The following is a 21,575-nucleotide window of genomic DNA, read 5'->3' as shown; positions in this document are numbered from 1 at the left end:
CTAAGTCACAAATCTCATGTCTAACTAATCATATATAACCTAGTATTCCCACATACAATTAGCTATCACTTCCTGCTTTATTGCTGCCACCCAGTTAGTCAGGATTTCTACAATCGCATTTTATTTTAACTATTTTTGTTACTAACACGCACAAATGTGCTGATGATCTATATGCCATGGTGTATTACCTGTTTATACTACGCTTGATATTGTTGCTGTGGCACACTCAACATATCTGTTATTAATTCAAAACTTGTGCAGTTTTACTATCTCATTATTAAAGGGACACTATAGTCCTCCAGACCACTTCAGCTCAATGAAGGTCCCTCAGGTTTTAACCCTTCATATGCAAACATAGCAGTTTCAGAGAAACTGCTATGTTTACATTAGGGGTCAAGCCAGCCTCTAGTGGCTGTCTTCCGGACAGCCACTACAGGCGCTTCTGCGACGCTGGAGGCATATTATGCCTCCATCGCGCAGAGCATCCATAGGAAAGCATTGAGAAATGCTATCCTATGGACACTTTGAATGTGCACGCGGCACTTGCCGTGCATGCGCATTTGGCTCCTGTGATGTCGGCCGGGGGAACTGACATCGGAGTGGGAGGAGAGGCCAGCACCGAGGGAGCCTGACGCTGTATTAAGGTAAGTAACTGAAGGGGTTTTTACCCCTTCAGGGACACGGGAGGGGGACCCTTGGGGTGGGGGCACCCTCAGGGCACTATAGTGTCAGGAAAACCGCTTTGTTTTCCTGACACTATAGTGATCCTTTAACCTAAAAATGTGCAGTTATTCAGGCTAGCTTGGTCCATAATATCATGACTCATAGTTACATAGTTACATAGTTACATAGCTGAAAAGAGACTTGCGTCCATCAAGTTCAGCCTTCCTCATGTATGTTTTTGCTGTTGATCCAAAAGAAGGCAAAAAACCTAGTCTGAAGCGCTTCCAATTTTGCCACAAACTAGGAAAAATTTCCTTCTTAACCCCAAAATAGCAGACAGATGTCTCCTTGGATCAAGCAGCTATTACCCCACTAATTAGAAATGATATCCCTGTATGTTATGTTTTTGCAAGTATTTATCCAATTGCAGTTTAAACATCTGTAATGACTCTGACAAAACCACCTCTTCAGGCAGAGAATTCCACATCCTTATTGCTCTTACTGTAAAAAAAATAAACTTTTCTTTGCCTTAGATTAAATCTCCTTTCTTCCAGCCCAAATGTGTGACCTTGTGTCCTATGTATAGCCCTGTTTATGAATAGATTTCCAGATAAAGGTTTGTACTAGCCCCGGATATATTTGTATAATGTTATCATATCCCCTCTCAGGCGCTGTTTTTCCAAACTAAACAGATCAAATTTTTTAAACTTTCTTCATAACTAAAATGCTCCATTCCTTTTATGAATTTTGTAGCTCGTCTCTGGACTTTTTCTAGTGCCATGATATCTTTCTTTAGAACAGGTGCCCAAAATTGCACAGCATATTCAAGGTGTGGTCTTACCAGCGATTTATAAAGAGGCAAAATTATATTTTCATCCCGAGAATTTATGCCCCTATTTATACATGAGAAAACCTTACTGGCCTTAGCAACTGCAGATTGACATTGCATATTGCTGCCTAATTTGTTGTCTATAACAATTCCCAAATCCTTCTCGTGTGTGGTTATCCCTAGTTCACTACCATTTAGGGTGTAAATTGCTTGTGCATTCTTAACCCCAAAGTGCATAACTTTGCATTTCTCTACGTTAAATTTCATTTGCCTTTAGTGCCCAGTCCCCCAATCTATCCAAATCCCTCTACAGCAAAGCAATATCCTGCTCACATTTTAATACTTTACAAAGTTTTGTGTCATCTGCAAACACTGATACATGGCTTTCAATGCCTATTTCAAGATCATTTATAAATATGTTATATAGAATTGGTCCCAAAACAGAACCCTGAGGGACACCACTTACCACTTTTGTCCAGCCTGAGAATTTACCATTAATGACAACACGTTGTACTCTATCCTTAAGCCAATGTTCTACCCAAGAACAAGAATATTCATCTAGACCAATTTATTTTAGTTTGAAGACTAACCTATTGTGAGGAACCATATCAAATGCCTTGGCAAAATCCAAGTAGATCACATCCACTGCAACACCCTGATCTATACTTCTACTTACTTCTTCGTAGAATGCAATTAGGTTAGTTTGACATGACCTATGCTTCATAAAACCATGCTGATTATTGCTAATAACAAAGTTCTTCTCAATGAATTCCTGAATATTATCCCTTAATAGCCCTTCAAATATCTTCCCAGTTACAGAAGTTAAGCTCACAGGTCTATAATTTCCAGGCAAGGATTTTGAACCCTTTTTAAATATAGGAACAAAATCTGCCTTCCTCCAATCCTCCGGTACAATACCTGAAAGAATCTTGAAAAATTAAATACAGAGGTTCACTTATTTCCCTACTTAGCTCCTTAAGTACTCGTGGGTGAATACCGTCAGGCCCCATAGCTTTATTTACATAAATTTTCTTTAATAGCTGTAGCACCTTGTCTTGAGTTATCCAATCAGGGCCGACCTTAGGCCATTAGGCGCCCTGTGCGAAAAGTCTTCACGGCGCCCCCCTGCCCCCAACAAGTTGCCTTATATATAAAGCTACACACACAGGCAAAGGCAGACAGTCAAACAAACAGTTACAAGCAGACAGTCAGACATGCTCAGTTACAGGCAGACAGTCACACACACAGTTACAGGCAGACAGTCACACATGCTCAGTTACAGGCAGACAGTCAGAGAGCCAAACACACAGTTACAGGCAGACAGTCACACACAGTTACAGGCAGACAGTCACACACACAGTCACAAACAAACAGTCATACATATTCCTTTACAAGCAGATAGTCATACACACTTGGTTACAGGCATGCAGACACTCACGCTGATAGGCATACATACAGGCACACACAATGGCACAGCTACAGTGACACACACAATTGGAGTCACACACAGGCAGACAGCCACACATAGACAGTCACACACACACACAGGCAAACCGTCACACACAGGCAGACAGACAGACAGTCACACACACACAGACAGTCATGCAGTCAGGCAGACCATAACAGACACACACATAGGCAGACAGTCACAGACACACACATAGGCAGACAGTCACTCACACAGGCAGACAGTCACACACACACACACACACAGGCAGACAGTCACACACACACAGGCAAACATTCACACACAGGCAGTCAGGCAGACAGTCACACAGGCAGGCAGACACACACAGGCAGACAGTCACACACACACAGGCAAACAGTCACACACAGGCAGTCACTCACAAGTAGGCAGTCAGACAGTCACACACACACAGGCAGGCAGTCACACACAGGCAGGCAGTCACACACAAGCAGGCAGTCAGACAGTCACACACACACACACACACAGGCAGGCAGACACAAAGACACACAGTCACACAAACAGGCAGTCACACACACACACAGACTTACCTTTTTACATTATGGATGAAGGGAGAGTGGAAGCAGTTAGATGTTGGGGAAGCAGGGACTCCTTCCTGTTTCCCTCTTCATCTGCAGCAGTTACCAGGGACTTTGGGTAGGTATAAGCCCCACCCCGTCTAGCGATAAGGCCCGCCCCCGCCACTCTGTAAGCCCCGCCCCCGCGATTTTTCTTTTCATTTATTTTTTTGCTCCCCTGTCACCCGGCCATGTGCGAGCTGTGTCGGCCACGGTGCGCCCCCATTCTCCATGGCGCCCTGTGCGGCCGCACAGCTCGCACACCCCTAAGGCCGGCCCTGTATCCAATCACAAGTTATCTGCAAGTTTTTGCAGCAATCATTTGCAAATCTCTTGCCATAGGATCCTCATTAATATATACGGAAGAAAAAAAATCTATACTGTATAGAAGCAATGCCATGTCTAATGCTGTTTTGTCTGCTAAATGCACAACAAAAATAAAGAATAAAAAAAAATGTATACATTGTTTACAATAATTAATATATTTCATTTTAAGGAATGAAGACTCTAATAAAACCATTCAAGTAACAGACACCTCAATAGAGTTGATGGACTTGGAAAACAACAAAGAATATTATACATATGTTACAACAAGTACACGTTTTGGTGATGGGAATGTAAAAAGTCTTACTCATAAATTCAGAACTGCAGAAGGAGGTATGTGCTCAGTTGTTACTTTTTATTGGGTTATAAAAGTAAGTGGAAACTCACTATCCAACTCCCTGAGAAATAACTAATGATTTAAGAAACAGGGTATAATCTTATATAATGGACAAAACATGCATTGGATAATCTACTTTTGTTGCTAAAACCCTACTCCCTGTTGGAAACCATGTGGGGAGAAGCGCCTCTAAGCAAATTAAATATCTTCTGCATTTAGAGTGCTGCAGAGACACTTCAATTTCATTATTTCCCATACTCTACCTGGTGGCCTGTGTTCTATTTCAAACATGTCCAATTAAAGTTGGTCTCTACGGTGATTGGCGGAATACATCAATTCTTATACTGGAAGAAGTGGTTTAGTTAACAACACTGCTATAAGCAATTTTGATCATTATTAGTGTATTTGTCCCTTTCTTGTATGTAATGTAAGAATGTCTTAGTTATATAGCAAGTAGACTATATAAATACTAATTTAATTGTTAGTTGCAAATATTCCAGTTAACTTGCTCTTGCATTTTGTGTTGTAGACAAATCCTTGATTTGTGTCTATTCCTGTTTATTTAAGCTCCAAGTGATCCTCCCAAGAATGTGTCATACAGAAACATTACTTCTTCATCAATTATGGTGTTCTGGATTCCCCCAACGAAACCCAATGGAGTTATACAGTTTTATTCAATCTATTATAACAATATTACTGGCACTTACATCAAGGTAGGAGACTTATATATGACATGTTTGTGTTATTACTATGTATGTTAATTAAATAAAGTATGGCAAGAAATGTGCCATGATATCTACCAGTGGGACGTGATGCAGTATATTTGCTCTTTCATGTTCGACCTTCCCTATTTAATAGTCAGTCCTATGAGGGCCATCTCATAGGGCCATCTTAAATTATCATTATTTATTTTAAAGAAGGAACTGATTTGTTATTTTTTGGTAGGAAGTAGTGCGGTTACTAAAAGCCCCAACTATTAATGATCACTGGTTGTATAACGTTGATATTTGTAAATCACACACCAGTTAGAATGCATTAGACCTCCCGTTGGGGTCTCTTTAGTGCTAGTCTTGACAGCAGTGGCTAAACACATTGAGTCTTGTAACGGATCGCCTGGCACCCCGACTGGGTACCTCCGTTAAAGGATGCTCCTAGCGTTTCCTGAGGACTCCAAGCACTCTGGCAGACACCACAATCACTGAATCTGAGTAGCATATAAATCCTCTCAAGCCTCTGAATGCTGTAGACAGTTGAATAGGAACCATACGAATAGGTTTTCAATCCTAGCAGTCAAACTGGAACAGCATACAATAAATCCTCCCCCAATAATGAGACGACACTTCACTTTGAGGGTAAAACAGGAACTCTGGACTGGCACATCCAGCCTGGCTTTTATTACAAGTGTACACATACAGGCCACACCCAGGGGGAGGCATAAAATAACCAATAGTATCACGGGTGCAACCCACACATCCCCTCCCCTTAGTGTGACACTTAATCCCATTATTCATACAGTTTAAAATATACTTTTTACACAATATTTGTAACTTCTAAAATATACATGTCACAAACATAAAACATACATTTTCTTACTCAGCATACTTCAATTAGGAACACTCTCAAAAATTGTTCAAATCCCTCCAGTAGATCAATAGTTAGCTGGAGGTCTCTTTATGACCGACCACAAGCACATTTTCCTGCCCAAAACAGTTCCATGGATTTGGGCTGTGCGGTCGGTCAATTTCTGGCATAAAAATGGCTAAGTCCCGTTCGAAGTGTGGCCGGTACTACGACTTTAGTTGAAGTGTCGAAGTGGAGGGGATGGTAAGGGTCGGCGGTGTTCGAAGTTAAAATGGCCGCCGCCACGTGGTCCTTTGTCCGATGCCGGCCACTTCGACAACTTCGGCACTTCGACAGCTTCGACTGTGTCCGAAGTGCCATATAAAAAAGTACCAATCTTTCCCCAAAGTATTTAAAGGGTTAGGAACAGTATTATACAATTCACATGCCCAAAAGTAGTTCTTAAAGGGTCAGTACATTATGGTAGCAGTCCATAAGCCCCAATTCAGTCCCTTAAAGGGCAATATCTCCCAGGGACCATAATCACTGGGCAGGAGGCTAGCAACCAGGCTTCTCCAGTTCTCAGTGGCGAGGTTGGTTCCGCCACAAGTCTTATTTCTCAATCTTTTAGTTTTTTTTCTAATTAACAATATTTGTGTTTTATGTGTTTTTGATTTCCTAATGGTTACAACATTTGGTTATGTTTGCTTATGGGTGTCATTCATGCTTCCACCAGGCAAAACAGCTAGTTTTGTCTCATTTAGTTTGATAGCTAGGTTTCAGAGTTTTTTTCAGATACCTATATGACAGTAGAGGAAATAATTGTAAATAACTAAGATATTTTGTTTTGCAGGCCGTCACTGATGATGACATTAGTAGCTTTGTTTATAATACTGCTTTGTCTGCCATTGTTGATGGTCTGGCTAAATACAGCCAGTACGATCTATGGATTACGGCAAGCACTATACACGGAGATGGAAATCAGTCTAGCGAGGTGATCTCAATTAAAACAGAACAAGATAGTAAGTTACCATAATGTTCTATACGTCTGTACATATTTGGGGATAACATTCAGTATGTGACTTTGACTTTGTAGTTGGTAAAACTTTTTTTTATCTATTTATTAACACTACTGTAATTCCACCAAAAACTGTTTATTGCCTCATATGATATTCTATATTACCTCTAATATGCATTGCAAATCTCCCTGTTCTCAGCCTAAGAATTTTGTGCTATAGAACTACACAAATCTGCCAAAAAATTTTGCATTTGTGACTTTTAATACCAACATCTGGAACCCTGAATAATTTGCGCAGTTGGGCTTCCCACACAGGATGTAGCAATAAATGTTAGTATTTGATTTTCAGTGTAATTTAAATTTTGTTTATAGATTTCCTGTAATATATTAAGGAATATGCTGAAGAAAATGTATCAAATTATTGTGGTGTTAAGGATATCACTTATTATAGTCTCAATTTGTTATCATCTAGTCTGGCTCTCCAGGTTTGCATCCACTTGATACCAAAGGTCCCCATGGGCAAACATTTTAAAAGTAACTTCACAAAAGGATAAAAAAAAAAAAAAATTAAACAATAAATTATATTTCGGAGAGAACATGTTTTTTTGAATTGCACTCTTCTTTTAATTTGAATACTATCAAGTAGTTGGCAACTAAATATTTGCGTTCAAATAACTGCATCTAGTATGTGTCTCACATTCCATTATGTATAATTTATTTCTTTTTTTAAACAATATTTATTTATTCATATTAACAATAAAATATTTTTAAAAGATTAGAGGTCAATGAATTAACAACAAAAGTAAGAGAACAGATGTTGCATTTCAAATTTATTAATCATTGTCTGGCATACTGTTAGCTGAAAAAGTATTTTGAAGTGCGGTGATTAGATAGGAAAAAGAAATATAATATTTAGGGAAAGAGAAGGGGAATCAAAAAAGAAGAAAGAGAGAGCGACGAAAAAAAAACAAGAGCGGGAGACACTAGGGCAAGGGTTAAAGGGACAAGAGTGAGGAGGCTCCATAAAGTGCTGAGCCAGTAGCTACTTGTGTGAAATATTATAAGTCTCTTAAAGTGGCTCAGTCATCTCAAACTTGCCTTTTTCCTTTTGTCTCCTTTTCTCTTCCTCTTTCAGAATCTGTTCATTGTTTATTCATTTCGGATCTATTTCTCTTTAAAGTAGGAGCTGCTTTGAAAAAACAATATGTAAAATGTACGTTTGAGATGACAGAGCCACTTTATTTTTTTTTGTAAATCTGTTTATTGAGTCATGAAAGCCAGCAAAGAGTTGGCTCGCAGGCCAGCAAGAAATACAATATTACCGCTATAAGTCATAATAAACATGAAAGTTCCTAGATCCAACATAATACAATTGAACATAACGTTTCAAGGTCTTAAGCTCTGAATATTGATTTATTTACCTTTACCTAAGTTCCCTATTTCCCTTCCCCTAAATGGAAGTGCAGTAGATGAGCTTTATCCTAGGATGGTGTATCAATGTATGCGTATATGTATGTGTGTTTACTCGCGACGTACCACTACTCTTAGTTGTGACACAGCAGATGGTCAAGACCCATCTGTTTTAAACAAAACTAAGCGTATCTGATGATTAATTGCCACCTTAGGGAGTACAGATTAGGCCGTATAAGAGTATAGTAAAGGAGGAGAGACCAGTGAGTCCCGATGCTAGCGTCATGTAAGGTCGAGCGAATGAAGATAGCATGGTGGATTATGTCCGGAAACCCCGCAGAGCCGTCTGTACATGTCATAATGTCACCTTTTCCGTATCCTGGGGTGTGCTCGTAAGGAGCTTCCATCTGTCCTATGGCGCTTAGGTACCCTTTTCTGTTTAAGTTATAAGCTCATCACTCACCACTCCCAGGTCGCAGAACCCATTATTACCCATTATTTCCATGTGCATGTACCTACAGTAGTGAGCCCACTTCTAATGTGGGCGCCGACTCTTCCCCCGCAACAATCACCTGTAGCAGAGCTCGGGAGTTGCTCACTAGTCTCCTCCCCCCCACACTGTTGGATTAGCCGCATGTAGCTAGGTCATATTGTTATCTGTGTCCTGTCAGGGGCGACTGTCTCTGTTGTGCGTACGTGTGTTGGGCACTTGTCAATCCTGGTGTCATGGTGTCAGTACGATGAAGTAGGTCTTGTCCAGTTTGTTAAGCAGCCAGGGCAGCAGGTGTCCCTGGTGGTAGCACTAGTAGTCAGGGTCCACTGTCTGTCGTCAAGCCCCAGCCCGTGATTCTCCATCTGTGGATGTCATTGTCATTCTTAAGCCGTATAGCGTCGTCTATCTGACCTGCATTCGGTCCGTCCAGCCCCGTTCCCAAACACACCGGGCCCCGATGATTTGTAAGATGTGGGTGGGAGATGATATTAGGGGGTGGGAAGCATTGGTACCCGAGCAGCACTCCCCCGAGTGTCCGCCTCTTACCGGTACCTGGCAATATATAAAAACCATGGCATCCACATTTCTGCGTGTTTGGTTCCCCGACCTGTTATGGTGGCATGGGCTTCCTCTGCCCCCTGGATATCTTCCACCCTGCGGATCCACTCTTGTCTAGTTGGCACAGTATTCGTTTTGTTGGCTTTTGCGGCATTAAGCATGTGTCGTAAGATCAATTTCTTGTACACCGAGATGGGCTGAGTGGAGATGTGTAGCAAGGCCAATTCCGCGTTCCAGTCTGGTATGTCTCTCAGGATAAGCGTCACTGTGTCCTTGATCATGTCCCAGTAAGAAGTGATATCTCTGCACTCCCACCAAATATGTAACACCGTGCCGCGTTCCTCTTGGCATCTCCAACACACCGGGGGGAGTGATGGGAAAATTCGGTGTAGTAGTGCTGGCGTTCTATACTATAGGGATATCAATTTATAGTTCATTTCCTGATAATAGGAGCTCATAGAGCTCTTATGTTGTCACAGCATTGCTAAATCCCACTGTCCGATCAGCAGGTGTTGATATAGTGTCGAGATTGCGTGATCTAGTTCAGCACCCCGGTCACAAAGTCCTCCAAACCATGTAAGGTCTCTGTGTAATCGTTCATTGTGTGGTATTGAGGCGTGAAAATGTTTCAGTTGTAGGTACCGAAATTGGAGAAGAAGCGTCTGCGGCCTATCGTCCAGCAGTGATGAGAGATCCCGTAACTTCCCGTCTGCAAGGACTGTATATATGGGTATATATTCGCTCGCACTTGCGATGGGCAATGCTCCTGCTAGGAGCCCCCCACCTATATCTTCATTATGCGTGATCGGCATCATTGGGCTGGGTATTGGGGATACATGCTCCTGCCTCCTCAGTGCTTGCCAGCTAAGCAGGGTCTGCAAGACCAGCCCCTCATTGTTCGCAGAAGTGGCCTGTCTCCCAGGTCTCCCCCAAACCTTCGCCTCCAGCGTCGGACCCGTGAGGCCCCTGTCCAGTGCCACCCATTGTTTAGTCGTCGGTGTTAAGTGCCAATCCAGTATGCGTTGCAGTACCGTGGCTTGATGATATCTTTTAAAATCAGGCAATGCCAGCCCACCTTGTATCCTAGGTCGGCACATAATGTCATGTCGAATCCGAGATCGTCCCCCGTGCCATACATAGTTAATCACCCCCGTTTTCAGGGCAGAGAAAAAAGTCGCTGGTATGGCAAGGGGTATTGTTTGCATGAAGTATAGGATCCTTGGAAGGATATTCATTTTAATCACGGCAACTCTGCCATGCCACGTGATATGTGGATATGACCAGCTAGATAGGTCCGCCAGAATATTCTTTAGGAGGGGTGTGAAGTTGCAATCGTACATATCCTCTGGTTCCGTGGTCACCCAGACGCCTAGATACTTCCTTTTGCCGCGACACCAGTGGAACGCGAAGTGCGACTCCAAGGATCGGAAGTCCTCCGTGGGGAGTGTGACGTTCAGAACCTCACATTTCGAAATATTAAGTTTGAATCCAGACATCTGTCCGAATCTATCGAATTCTGAAAGGAGGCAAGGCAGTGTGATTCTAGGGTTACGGACAAAGAAGAGGAGGTCGTCTGCGTAAGCAGCCACTTTGTGTTGCACTCCCTGCCATTCGTAACCCATTATGTTCGGATTTTGCCTGATCGCTTGTAGGAGAGGCTCCAAGTTGAGCGCGAACAGCAGTGACGAGAGCAGGCACCCCTGCCTGGTTCCGTTACGGATCGGGAAATCGGTGGTTGTGGCCCCATTGATTCGTACTGTCGCTCGGGGGTCTGTGTACAGGGCAGATATCCACGCGAGAAGTCTCTCACCGCAGCCTTGCCATTTCAGCGTCTCCATCATATATGTCCAGTTGACCCGATCAAATGCTTTTTCCGCATCTGTCGATAGTAGCATTAATCAGGCCCCCTGCCTCCTAGCGTGATGCTGGATGGCGAACAGTCTCAGAGTGCTGTCTCTGGCTTCCCTACCCCATCTGGTCAGCGTGTATCAGGTCAGGCAGAAGACATTTTAGGCGGGTTGCTAATACTTTTGTAAACAATTTGGAGTCCACATTTAGCAATGAGATCGGGCGGTAACTGCCGCGCTGTAGCTGGTCCTTCCCTGGCTTGAGAAGGACTGTGATGGTAGCCGCCACCGATTCCCTACACAAAGTCCCCCCCTCACCTACCGCGTTGAGGGCGTCGGTTAGCCGTGGCAGAAGCAGGCCTGAGAAGCTTTTACAGTATCCCAAAGAGAAGCCATCTGGGCAAGGTGCTTTACCAGTTTTGGATGTTTTGAGAGCCACGGCTATTTCTTCCACACTGATTGGCGTGTCCAGTATTGTCGCTGAGTCTTGATCTATTTTGTTCGTGACCGTTTCAGACAGGTAGCCCTGTATCCTCGTGTGATTCCGCGCCGCCTCAATTTCTTCGTTAGGCGTGTATAAATTGTAGAGTTTCTCGTAGAAAATTCTGAATTCTCCCGCGATCTTCTCTGGGAAGGGAGAGATCTCCCCTGAGGACAGGCGTATCTTGCGGATTTGTCTATGGGGCATGGGGCCCTTCAGTAGCCTTGCAAGATATTTGCCACCTTTATTAGCATGTGCGTAATAAAAGCCTTTAGTGCGTTGCACCGTTCTGAGGTGTCTTTTCAGGATAAGTGCTTTAAGCTTCCTCCTGTGTTCCATTAGGTCGCCGTAAACTGCATTCAGCTGGGATCTTTTATGGCTGAGTTCTAGCGTCGAGATTGTGTGGTGTAACTCATTCATTTCATGCATGAACGCCTTCCGTTTCTGTGAGGCGATGCGTATAAATGTGCCGCGGATCACGGTCTTGTGAGACTCCCATAGGGAGATCGGGGAAATATCCGGGGTATGATTTTCTCAAAAATATTGCTCCAACGCCTGGTGTAGTTGTTCCTTGGTATCTGGGTCTAGTAGCAGGGCCTCATTTAGTCTCCAGGTCCACCCCTTAGGTCTGTATAGGGGGAGGCCAATTCCATCTCGACAGATCCGTGATCCGACCAGGTGGGCGGAGTAATGTCGACCCCTAACAGGTGTGAGAAGCCCTTCTGAGTGACAAAGAGATAATCTATGCGCGAGTATCAGTTATGAAGCGCTGAATAGTAGGTGAAGCCTTTCACCGAGGGGTGTAGCGTTCTCCAGCAGTCCACCAGTCTCAGAGCCTCAATCGATTGTCAGATGGATCTAATATTACGCTGCGATATGCAACTATGACCCATTGAGGAGTCTAGTATCGGGTCCAGTGGGGTGTTAAAGTCGCCTCCCACAATTAGGATCCCATCTGATAATTCTTCCAGCTGATGAAGAGTGTTTTGGAGGAAGGGAGCTTGTCTCTTATTAGGTACATAGATGGAGGCTATCGTATAAATCTTATCCGCTATAACCCCTTTAAGGAAGAGGTATCTTCCTAGCGAATCCTGCACTCGGTCTAGTTTTTTAAATTCCAGGTCGTCCGCCAGGAGGATGGCCACTCCGGTTTTGTGTGACGTGGGATGTTTGCAAAAGCAATTATTGGGGTAGTGCCGATTCCGTAGCCTAGGATGTGTCCCCTCCTTGAAATGAGTCTCCTGCAGCAAGGCGATCGACACATGTTTTTTCTTCAGTTCTCTCAGCAGGTGTGACCTGCGCTCAGGTATGTTGAGTCCTCTACAATTCTGTGTGATAATCTTCAGGGGCGCGTTGTGGTAGGCCATAGTGTCCAAGTTCACCGGTAGTTAGGGCCTGTTGAGGTTCCGAGGAGAACACTCAGCCGGTGGGCTAGTCAGTCCAATGCGGGAGTGGGGGGGTGGAAGTGTGGGAGGAGGAAGGGAAGGAAAATAAGGCAGAGGATAGATGTAGCGAGTATAAGAATGAGTGTGGGTCCGGTGTCCGGGATACGGGACTAGCTGCCCTTATGGTAGTTAAAAGGAGGTGTGTTTAGGTTCGTCCCAAATCTACGCCCCCCACCAGGGTGGAGGGGGGTTATCTCGTGCAGCAGACACTAGTGGGGCCTCGCTCCGGTACCAGCCCAGGAGACCAAAGCCCCCCCTGTTTGGCTGCACCACTTTCAGCACGAGTGTACGTGTGTAGAAGCGCAACTCGAGCTCCGCCCAGATGATATCTCACGGAGAGATAGTAGGCTCCCACTCCTAACCGCCCCCTCAGAGCGATGCTAAATGGGCAGTATGGTCCCCCGTATAGAGTGCCATCAATGGAAAGACTCATATATGTCAATTGCTAGGTAGTTGAAATATTTACTAAGAGAGTCTAAGGTAACCTGTCTAACCTGTCCAGTGAAACCCGTCATTCCCCAAGTACCTCCCCATCTCAGAGCGCCTCCGTACAGCTCCCTCCCACACCAATCCGGATGTCCCCTGCCGGCCTGTCGATCTAATATGTTAGTCAGTGATGGACATATAACAAGTGTCAAACCCCCCGAGGTGTGAGCGCTTAGGAGAGCCCGTAACCGTGGTCCCCTGTTTCAACCTGAGACTTCCCTCTGGAATCCTTAATCCGTATCTATTTATCTCAATGCTCTATGGTGCTTATCTCGGTCATTATAGTGTGTATTGTCACGGTCAGTGGGGGGAGGAGGAGATGGGGGCGGGGGGGAGGGAGGGGGAGAAGGGGGGAAAAGACCGTGCACCTGTGAAACCAAATGTGAGTTAATGTTAGTGGGCGGGCTCCTCATGGGGCGGTCGTGTATGTGCAGGCGTTAAGGATAAAATAATAGTGAACGTCATGGGGATGTACCCTGCAGCATCTATGTAGGCATCTATGCTAATAAATGACCGCATATATCGGTGTGTGCATGTCAGGACAAGGCAGCAAACAATTATGAACAGTAGAATTAAAGACAGAGCCACTTTAAAGGAACACTATTGTGGCAGGAAAACAAAGTTGGTGCAGAAGGGGTTTAAAACTCCTTCTGTCACTTACTTGTGTCAGCGCCTATGTCCCTCGGTGCTGGCTCGGGGTGCGCCTTCGTCGCAGCAATGGCAATGGCCGCATTCACATTAGAACAGCCCCATAGGAAAGCCTTATACAATGCTTTCCTATGCGGTTTCAAGTGACGCTAGAAGTTCAAATGCATAGCGTGAGTATGTCCAGCAGCAGTTAGGCGACCAAAAGAATAGCAGAAGCCTTTGTTATTCACAGTCCTCCACTTGTGTGGCCGATAATTCAGGGTCCAAACCATTGCGGCTTGTAGCCTAGGGGGGCTCTTGAGTAGTATCAGACGCTTGTAGTGTTTTTGAGCAGGCCTCCCCTCTTCATGTCTCTCACCCCTCTGTTCAACCTCTAGAGGCAGGCAGGGGGATGTGATTATTCTCGCTTCCAAAGTCACCCAGAAACATGCAAATATAATTTCCAACTTCAGTAAGGTACTTTCGAGGGTGCTGTGCAGAGGCATGGGTAGGCCTTGCCCATGCTGAAGCAATGCTCCGTCATTTTGGCTAGTATCACCAAGTCCATTAGACAACCAGGAGTGGTAAGTAACAAAGAGAGAGGTAAGTTTGATAGTCCAGTGTTTACCAGGATTTTGTAGACCTGTGCAGAAGTCATCACCAACACATTCTTTAGACTTTAGACAAGTGTTCTCTTCTTCCAGGGACCAGCACCTTCAAGATCCTCCATGTTAGCACAGACATCATTGGTTAGTATGAGAACCCTGAAATGGAATTCTCAGCTCTCTGTATATGGGGACTTTTTTAGTTAGAGTTATGAACTCTATGTTTTAAGCTTTGCTTTGCCATAATAATAAAAAACAAATAATGGTCAGGAGAAATATCATGACACCATAATCATTTAAATAATAATTTATTATGAGTACATTTGTTATATGGTACACCTTTAGTAAGTCACCAATGCAAATATTATAAAATATTTGTTTTATCCACAGTATATAATCTTTTAAGACAATGTCAGATAACATATATAAAGTATCTGCTCGAGGCTGACTGGAAATTGGTCCCTCTTGTATCTAAAAATAAATTAAAATGTCTCCTGTATATGATACACTGTCTTGTTTTATTTATAGTCCCAGAATCTAATCCTATGATCAGTGAATGCAGAAACCTTACATCTACTAGTGTGCTACTATCCTGGGATCCTCCTGTGCAACCGAACGGTATTATAACTGGTTACTACTTACAGATTTATGGACCACAGGGAAATGATTCGTTAAACACATCTCAAGTATCCATCATCTTGAAGGATCTTTTGCCATTTACACAGTATATTATAAATATTGCTGCAAGGACTGTTAAAGGAACTGGGCCATATAGCAAGATTGTATTCCTAACAGATGAAGCAGGTAATTTATAATGCCATTATATTCAACTGAATGTTGTCTGGGGTTTTTTTTGTATTAAAAATGCTTTAATTTCATTTCATAACAAATCAATAAGGGATGTTTTTTAATTATTAGAAAATCATCAGACTTATATACAACTTATTAGAGGAACACTATAGCATTAGGAAAGCAAATCTGTATTCCTAGTGCTATTTGTGTCCCTGTCCCTAGTGGTACTATGTCCCTCCTTGTCCCCCCTTATGAAATGTTAAAAAATCTCTTTTACTTACCTGTACCCAGGGACGAGGCTCCCTCGGCACTGCTCAGCTATTTTCCACCAGCAAAGTCATTGAGAAGGCAGAGCCTCTTACACTGATGGTCCAATCCAATGCTCCTCTATGAGGAGAGCTATTGGAGACCTATTGCATACATTAATGCTTTTCTATGGGCTCTAGTTGCTGTCATACTGATCCTTGCAATTTAAACATTGCAGTTTCTCACAAACTGGAGTGTTTGACATTGCAGGGTTAAGTGGACAGGGACACTGCACCTAGATCACTTGATTGAGATGTAGTGCTCTGGATGATTATGGTGTTCCGTTCAAAGTGAATCTCTATTGTACAAATGATTTAAAACAGATCAATGGCCATAGTAAAGGCACAATCAAAGCTGAGCTTACCATTGATTGTCCATCTAAAGTTTAGCCCATCAACAATGTTTGCACAAATTAAACATGTACTACGTTTACAGCTTCTTTCTAATGTGTTTCCTCTCTTTAAACTATTTTTATTGAAAACGTTTCTATTTTATCGACTGCAGAAGACTTTTTAGGACTGGGTACCTAGTCTTAAAGGATTACATAAGCTGCCATGACCATTTCAGTGATTTCAAGTAGCTATGTTACTTGGAATCTATATGCAGCCTTTGTGTATATAGACACTTTGCTGCCAGAAGAGGAAAGGAGAAGCGCAGCCACCGCTTGTTCAGTAGCTGGAGTTAAGTCTCGGAGGGTAGAGATGGTGTGGTCCAAGTGAAGTTGAGATAGAGAGGGTAGAAGGGGGGAGAATTAATTTCTTAACTGTTTAATCTTGTCAGTAAAGTAACATGCAAAGCAATCAGCTGTAAGATTAGTTTGTGGGGTGGCCACAGCAGGGCGAAGAAGAGAATTAAAGGTATTCAAAAGATGCCTAGGATTGCGGGAGCATGAACATACACTTGAGTAAGGGTACTTTTTTCAAGATACATTCCCGCAAGCCTCGTAAAAGGAAATAATTATGCATGATTAGAGCTCTCTTTTATTTAACCCCTTAAGGACACATGACATGTGTGACATGTCATAATTCCCTTTTATTCCAGAAGTTTGGTCCTTAAGGGGTTAAATAAACATCTTTTTTTTAATGAGTTATTTCAAGGCATCTCACATCTTGTCTGCATTACAGAGCCATCATCTCCTCCTCAGAATCTGACTTTTATCAATGCAAGTGATATCGCTGCATGGTTTCAATGGAGACCAAGTCCAAACCCTAATGGTCTTGTACGTGTGTACAGCTTTAAAATTATGGAAAAAAGCAGTCAATTCGTGTTCTTTAAGGTAAGAGTGCTTCCCATGCCACAGGTGTGTCATAAGTAGAGGAACAACTTTTTAACTTGATACTTGTCACTGGGTAACTTTTCAGGCCAGACTCTTCTGCACCATTACCACATTTGTAACATTCTGCCCCCTTTGCTTTCCATCAGTAGATTGGCTAGTGTTTTTTTGAATTCCTGACAGCTGCTCGTGTCTGCAGATCTGCCTGCCACCCGGTCCCACTTCCATGCTGACTTTCCACCATCATTTTTGGAGTATAATGACAAAAAAATGGTTCTCCTGGCACATACAACCCATTCTCTCATCTTCTGCTTTTTATTGAAAACACAAACTTGCACATTAGTCCATTCAACATTGGGTAGGCGACAGATGACAGTTTTTATATCCAAAACTGTTTGACATAAATGGAGTGGTTGCTACTCACAAACTATTTGCACTATAACCACTACAATGTGATATAGTGCTTATGGTACTTAGAGGGTACCTTTAATATTCACTGCATATTCTTCTGCAATATCACGGACAGCTCTGTAATCTTTTATGGCTTAGCAACAGAGAAACTTGGAATTTAAGGTCAATATGGTACTTTTTTTTTTTTTTTAATTCTTTATTTTGGTGTGCAACAAAAGATTAACATACAGGCATGGAGTGCCACGACAGCTTCTAAAGGCTCAATGTAGATAAACAATTCCATACAGTGTCATGACATGAGAATACACTTGCACTTTTTATGTGTTAAAGAGATATGCTTCAGTGCATGTTGTATTATAATTTGCTTTACAGGTATACGCATGCTTAATAGAACGAATCGGGTATAACGCTTAAACTAGACAAGCTCTGCTGCCAAGGTGGCTGTAGAGTGGTTGTTTGTATAACGCAAAACTTGTGAGGATCAGGGTAACATCTCGCTAGAAATAGAACTGTTTAGGCATTAATTAGTATTCACTACTCAGACAGGCTGTACATCGCTAGTTATGTGAACTGACTAATGCATTTGGACTCTAGAATAACAACCAAGCCATGGCTAGTCATATCGCTTAAAAACCATGTAGTGGGCTCGCATATAGTATTACAAAGTTAGTACACTGGCCCTGATGACATGAGTTAAAATAGGGAAGGAAAAAAAAAAAAGAAATTTTCAATAAACTGAAAAAGGAAGGAGACTAATGCAAACCTTGTTCAGCTGCGGTAAAGAGTCCCTGGCAGACAAAAACTAGACAAGACAGCAGCGCAGTCAAAAGAAACAGGTGTCTCAGTAAAACTTAAGGTTGTTGTTGGACACAGGTAGCCATTTTATATTAGGCACTCAAACAACGGCATATATTGATATATTATAAATTTTTGACACAAAACCCTGCAGTGGTCTGGTATAGCTCTCCGGCTAGTGCATGTCTAGCAAGAACTGAGGGTGCAAAACTCTGGATCATAACAGCGAAAGTTATAATAAAATTTGAACTTATAGTCATTGTTCCTGGGTTGTGCGGGTGTTGCGTTACTGCCATGGTGGGTGGTGTAAGTTCCCGCGTTTGGTTGTGTCCGTCATCCAATGCCCACCCTGGTGGCCTGGCATGCAGTAGGGTGCCGCTTCCTTGGGTTGTTTTTGTACATCGGGGCGTTTGGCATACATGGATAAGCGTTCGCCCGTCTGTCGTTTTGGATGTTGGACTGGGACGATGTTCTGCGGTGTTCCGTACCTGTCATCAATTGTAAAGCGCCCCCTCTCCTCCTGTATGGATAGTAGATGGAAGCTTTCTGCCCGCTTTGTGGAGGTGATCTCCGAAGAAGGCGTTTTGTGGCTTTCCGTCTGCGGGGGTGTTGGGCTATTGCCGCTCTTCTATTGGGTCTCTGCCCCGGTGGACGTGCCAGTTTAGCTGTTGCCCTCTTTGGGGCTGTCTCGCTGAGTCGGGGCTTCTGCCGCCCCAGTTCAAATTGTCTCCAAGTTTCCCGTGCTGTCCGAGCCTCCTGCGCTGCCGCTGTCAGTCGGGCTTCCCATTTTGCCCAGAAGCACTCAAAGGCGGTGTCCAGTGCATCAGCAGATGCCAGAGGTGAGTGAATCGGGTGCCCATGGTTCTGCTGGGCCGGACCTTGCTTACTGTCGACGGCCATCTTGGCTGGGCCTCGCAGTTTCTGCCGGTCCTGGTTATGTCCTAGAGCATGCCAAGGGTGAGCGCTCTGTGCGATTATGTGGACCGGGATGACCCCCTCCGGTCCAGGGGGGGGGGGGAACGTGGGCCTGTGCCTTCCGAGGTAGCCAGTCTTGGCGGCGGGAGAGCGGCCGTCCATCCCGCGCCCGCCATGTGAGTAGGCCTCTGACGCTCGAGCGGATAACCTTTTCCCTGTTGCTTGAATGGTGTCATAATGTTCCGCTCGGTGTCCCCTCTGATTTGGTGGCCTTTGTGCCACAATCGATCGTCGTTTACGTTATGTAAAATCGATTTGCTTGTCTTTTGTTGCAGGAGCTCTTGAGGGTAACGTCTCTTCAGCTCCATGTTCAGGCCCCGCCCCCCAATATGGTACTTTTGTTCTACAAAATATGGTTTTGTTAATAACACAGACATTCTGTTGAAATCACAAGTCAAATGCTTTATTATTGAAAATAAAAAAAAAGTAACAAATCCTCATCATATATAGGCCTCAATTTAATTCATTTTAATCAGATTTAGAAAGTATTCCAATCTGTTAGATAAACAAAAAAAACTTTTCAAAATAATTTATCTACAAAAAATACCATCGACTTTAACGGTGACTAATGAAAATTTTTATTTTCTAACAGATTGGTATAATTTCTGATGCTGATTGAAACAAATTAAATTGAGGGCATGGCCTTGTTTTATTAAACTTTCCAAATGATTCAACACTGTAAATTATTTATCTACAAAAATTCCTACAGACGTTATCAGTGACTTCAATAGATAAATAACCATAGTGTGGCCATAGTGTGAGAAAATCCTATTTTAATCATGTCATTATTTAGCATATTTAGAGACTACAGTACCAGGTAAATCAATTTTAATATCGTCACACATGTTCCACTTCTATATGTGGCTACATACCTTGCTGCCCAAACACTGTGTACAGTCAGAGCTGTGGGGCAGGTATTAGTAAATTTATTTCTAAAGATCAATTCATTTGTTCTATTGCCAAACAAAAGCCTGGGTCCCTTTAACCCATTAAGGCAGGGGTTCTCAACCTTGTCCTCGAGGACCCCCTACCAGTCCAGGGTTTAGGGATTACCTGGGTGTGTCTAAAGTGTTTAGTTTCCTTAGGAGTATAGGGTTTAGCATAGAGAGTGTTTGTTTGCTGGGAGTCTATAAGTGGGGGGAGAGGTTTATATTATATGGTTGGTTTTTTGATACCTTACCTTAAACGTTTATATATGCTTATGCATTTACCTCTCTCCTTTATTTCTCCCCTCCTCTCTTATTGCTTGTACACCCTTAGCCAGAGCACTATTTAGTTAATCTCCTTTCTATTTTAGAAAGGTAGCTCTCTTAGTAGGCTATTAATTAGCCACTTCCATTTCGTGCCTGGCCTCTCCTCTTTCCTCTCTGTCTCTCTCTATTTAGACTGGTTACCATTAGTTTTTATTTTATTTTAAGTTTGGTGTATTTTTCTATTATAGATAAGTCTGGATTGGAACACCCTTGAAGGTGTTTCCCAGGAGTATAGGGTTGGAACACGAAGGGTGACTACTTGTGGAGGAGTTTACTATATGTGGGGCTATATGAATGTGAGATTATGATCCATACATTCCATTACCCACTACTCTCCACCTAGCCTCTCCACCCATATGAGTGTTTCTATACCCTTAGCCCAAGCATCATTGAGTCATTATTATTTTTCTTTTCTTTTTAGAAGGATTATATACAGTAGGCTACTATTTAGCCACCTATCTCTATTTTTGATGGTGGGTTATTCCTCTTAACTATCTATTTAGATTGGTATTTATGTATAAAGTTATTTATTATTTTCTTTCCTGTTAACATTTACTATTGGAATTGGACTGGGTAATTGTCCTCATGGTTGTCTCTTAGTTAGACCACCTTTGGATTTATTTTCTTTGTTTTGTTTCATTACCCTAGGGTTACCCCCTTTCTACCCAGTCTAGGTGACCATCCCTTACCTAAGAGACGGTAATAGGGTAGGGTTTTGTCCTCCCTGTTTTCTGGTCCCTTAAGGTTTCATCTATACTTATTAGTAAATTTATTTCTAAAGATCAATTCATTTGTTCTATTGCCAAACAAAAGCCTGGGTCCCTTTAACCAATTAAGGCAGGGGTTCTCAACCTTGTCCTCGAGGACCCCCTACCAGTCCAGGGTTTAGGGATTACCTGGGTGTGTCTAAAGTGTTTAGAAAAAAAAAGAAAAAACACCTTAGAGTCTAAGGTGTTTTTTTTCCCTTTTTCTAAACACCTTAGACACACCCAGGTAATCCCCATATCCTGGACTGGTAGGGGTTGAGAACCCCTGCCTTAAGGA

At 43.0% G+C, this 21,575-nt stretch overlaps 1 protein-coding gene across 1 annotated transcript in view; it reads left to right on the top strand.

Annotated features, from left to right (window-relative positions):
- Positions 1-21,575, top strand: part of PTPRQ (protein tyrosine phosphatase receptor type Q) — a 239,119-nt gene that overhangs the window by 114,468 nt on the left and 103,076 nt on the right. Inside the window, exons 21-25 of the mRNA XM_063447145.1 lie at positions 4,032-4,192; positions 4,764-4,909; positions 6,610-6,778; positions 15,255-15,530; positions 16,949-17,100. Coding sequence (XP_063303215.1) covers positions 4,032-4,192; positions 4,764-4,909; positions 6,610-6,778; positions 15,255-15,530; positions 16,949-17,100 — 904 coding nt within the window. The remainder of the gene's footprint in view (positions 1-4,031; positions 4,193-4,763; positions 4,910-6,609; positions 6,779-15,254; positions 15,531-16,948; positions 17,101-21,575) is intronic.

Source organism: Pelobates fuscus, chromosome 3, assembly GCF_036172605.1.
Source record: "Pelobates fuscus isolate aPelFus1 chromosome 3, aPelFus1.pri, whole genome shotgun sequence".
Classification (NCBI taxonomy): domain Eukaryota; kingdom Metazoa; phylum Chordata; class Amphibia; order Anura; family Pelobatidae; genus Pelobates; species Pelobates fuscus.
Note: the sequence above shows the minus strand (reverse complement) of the source record. Positions and strands in the feature narration are given on the sequence as shown.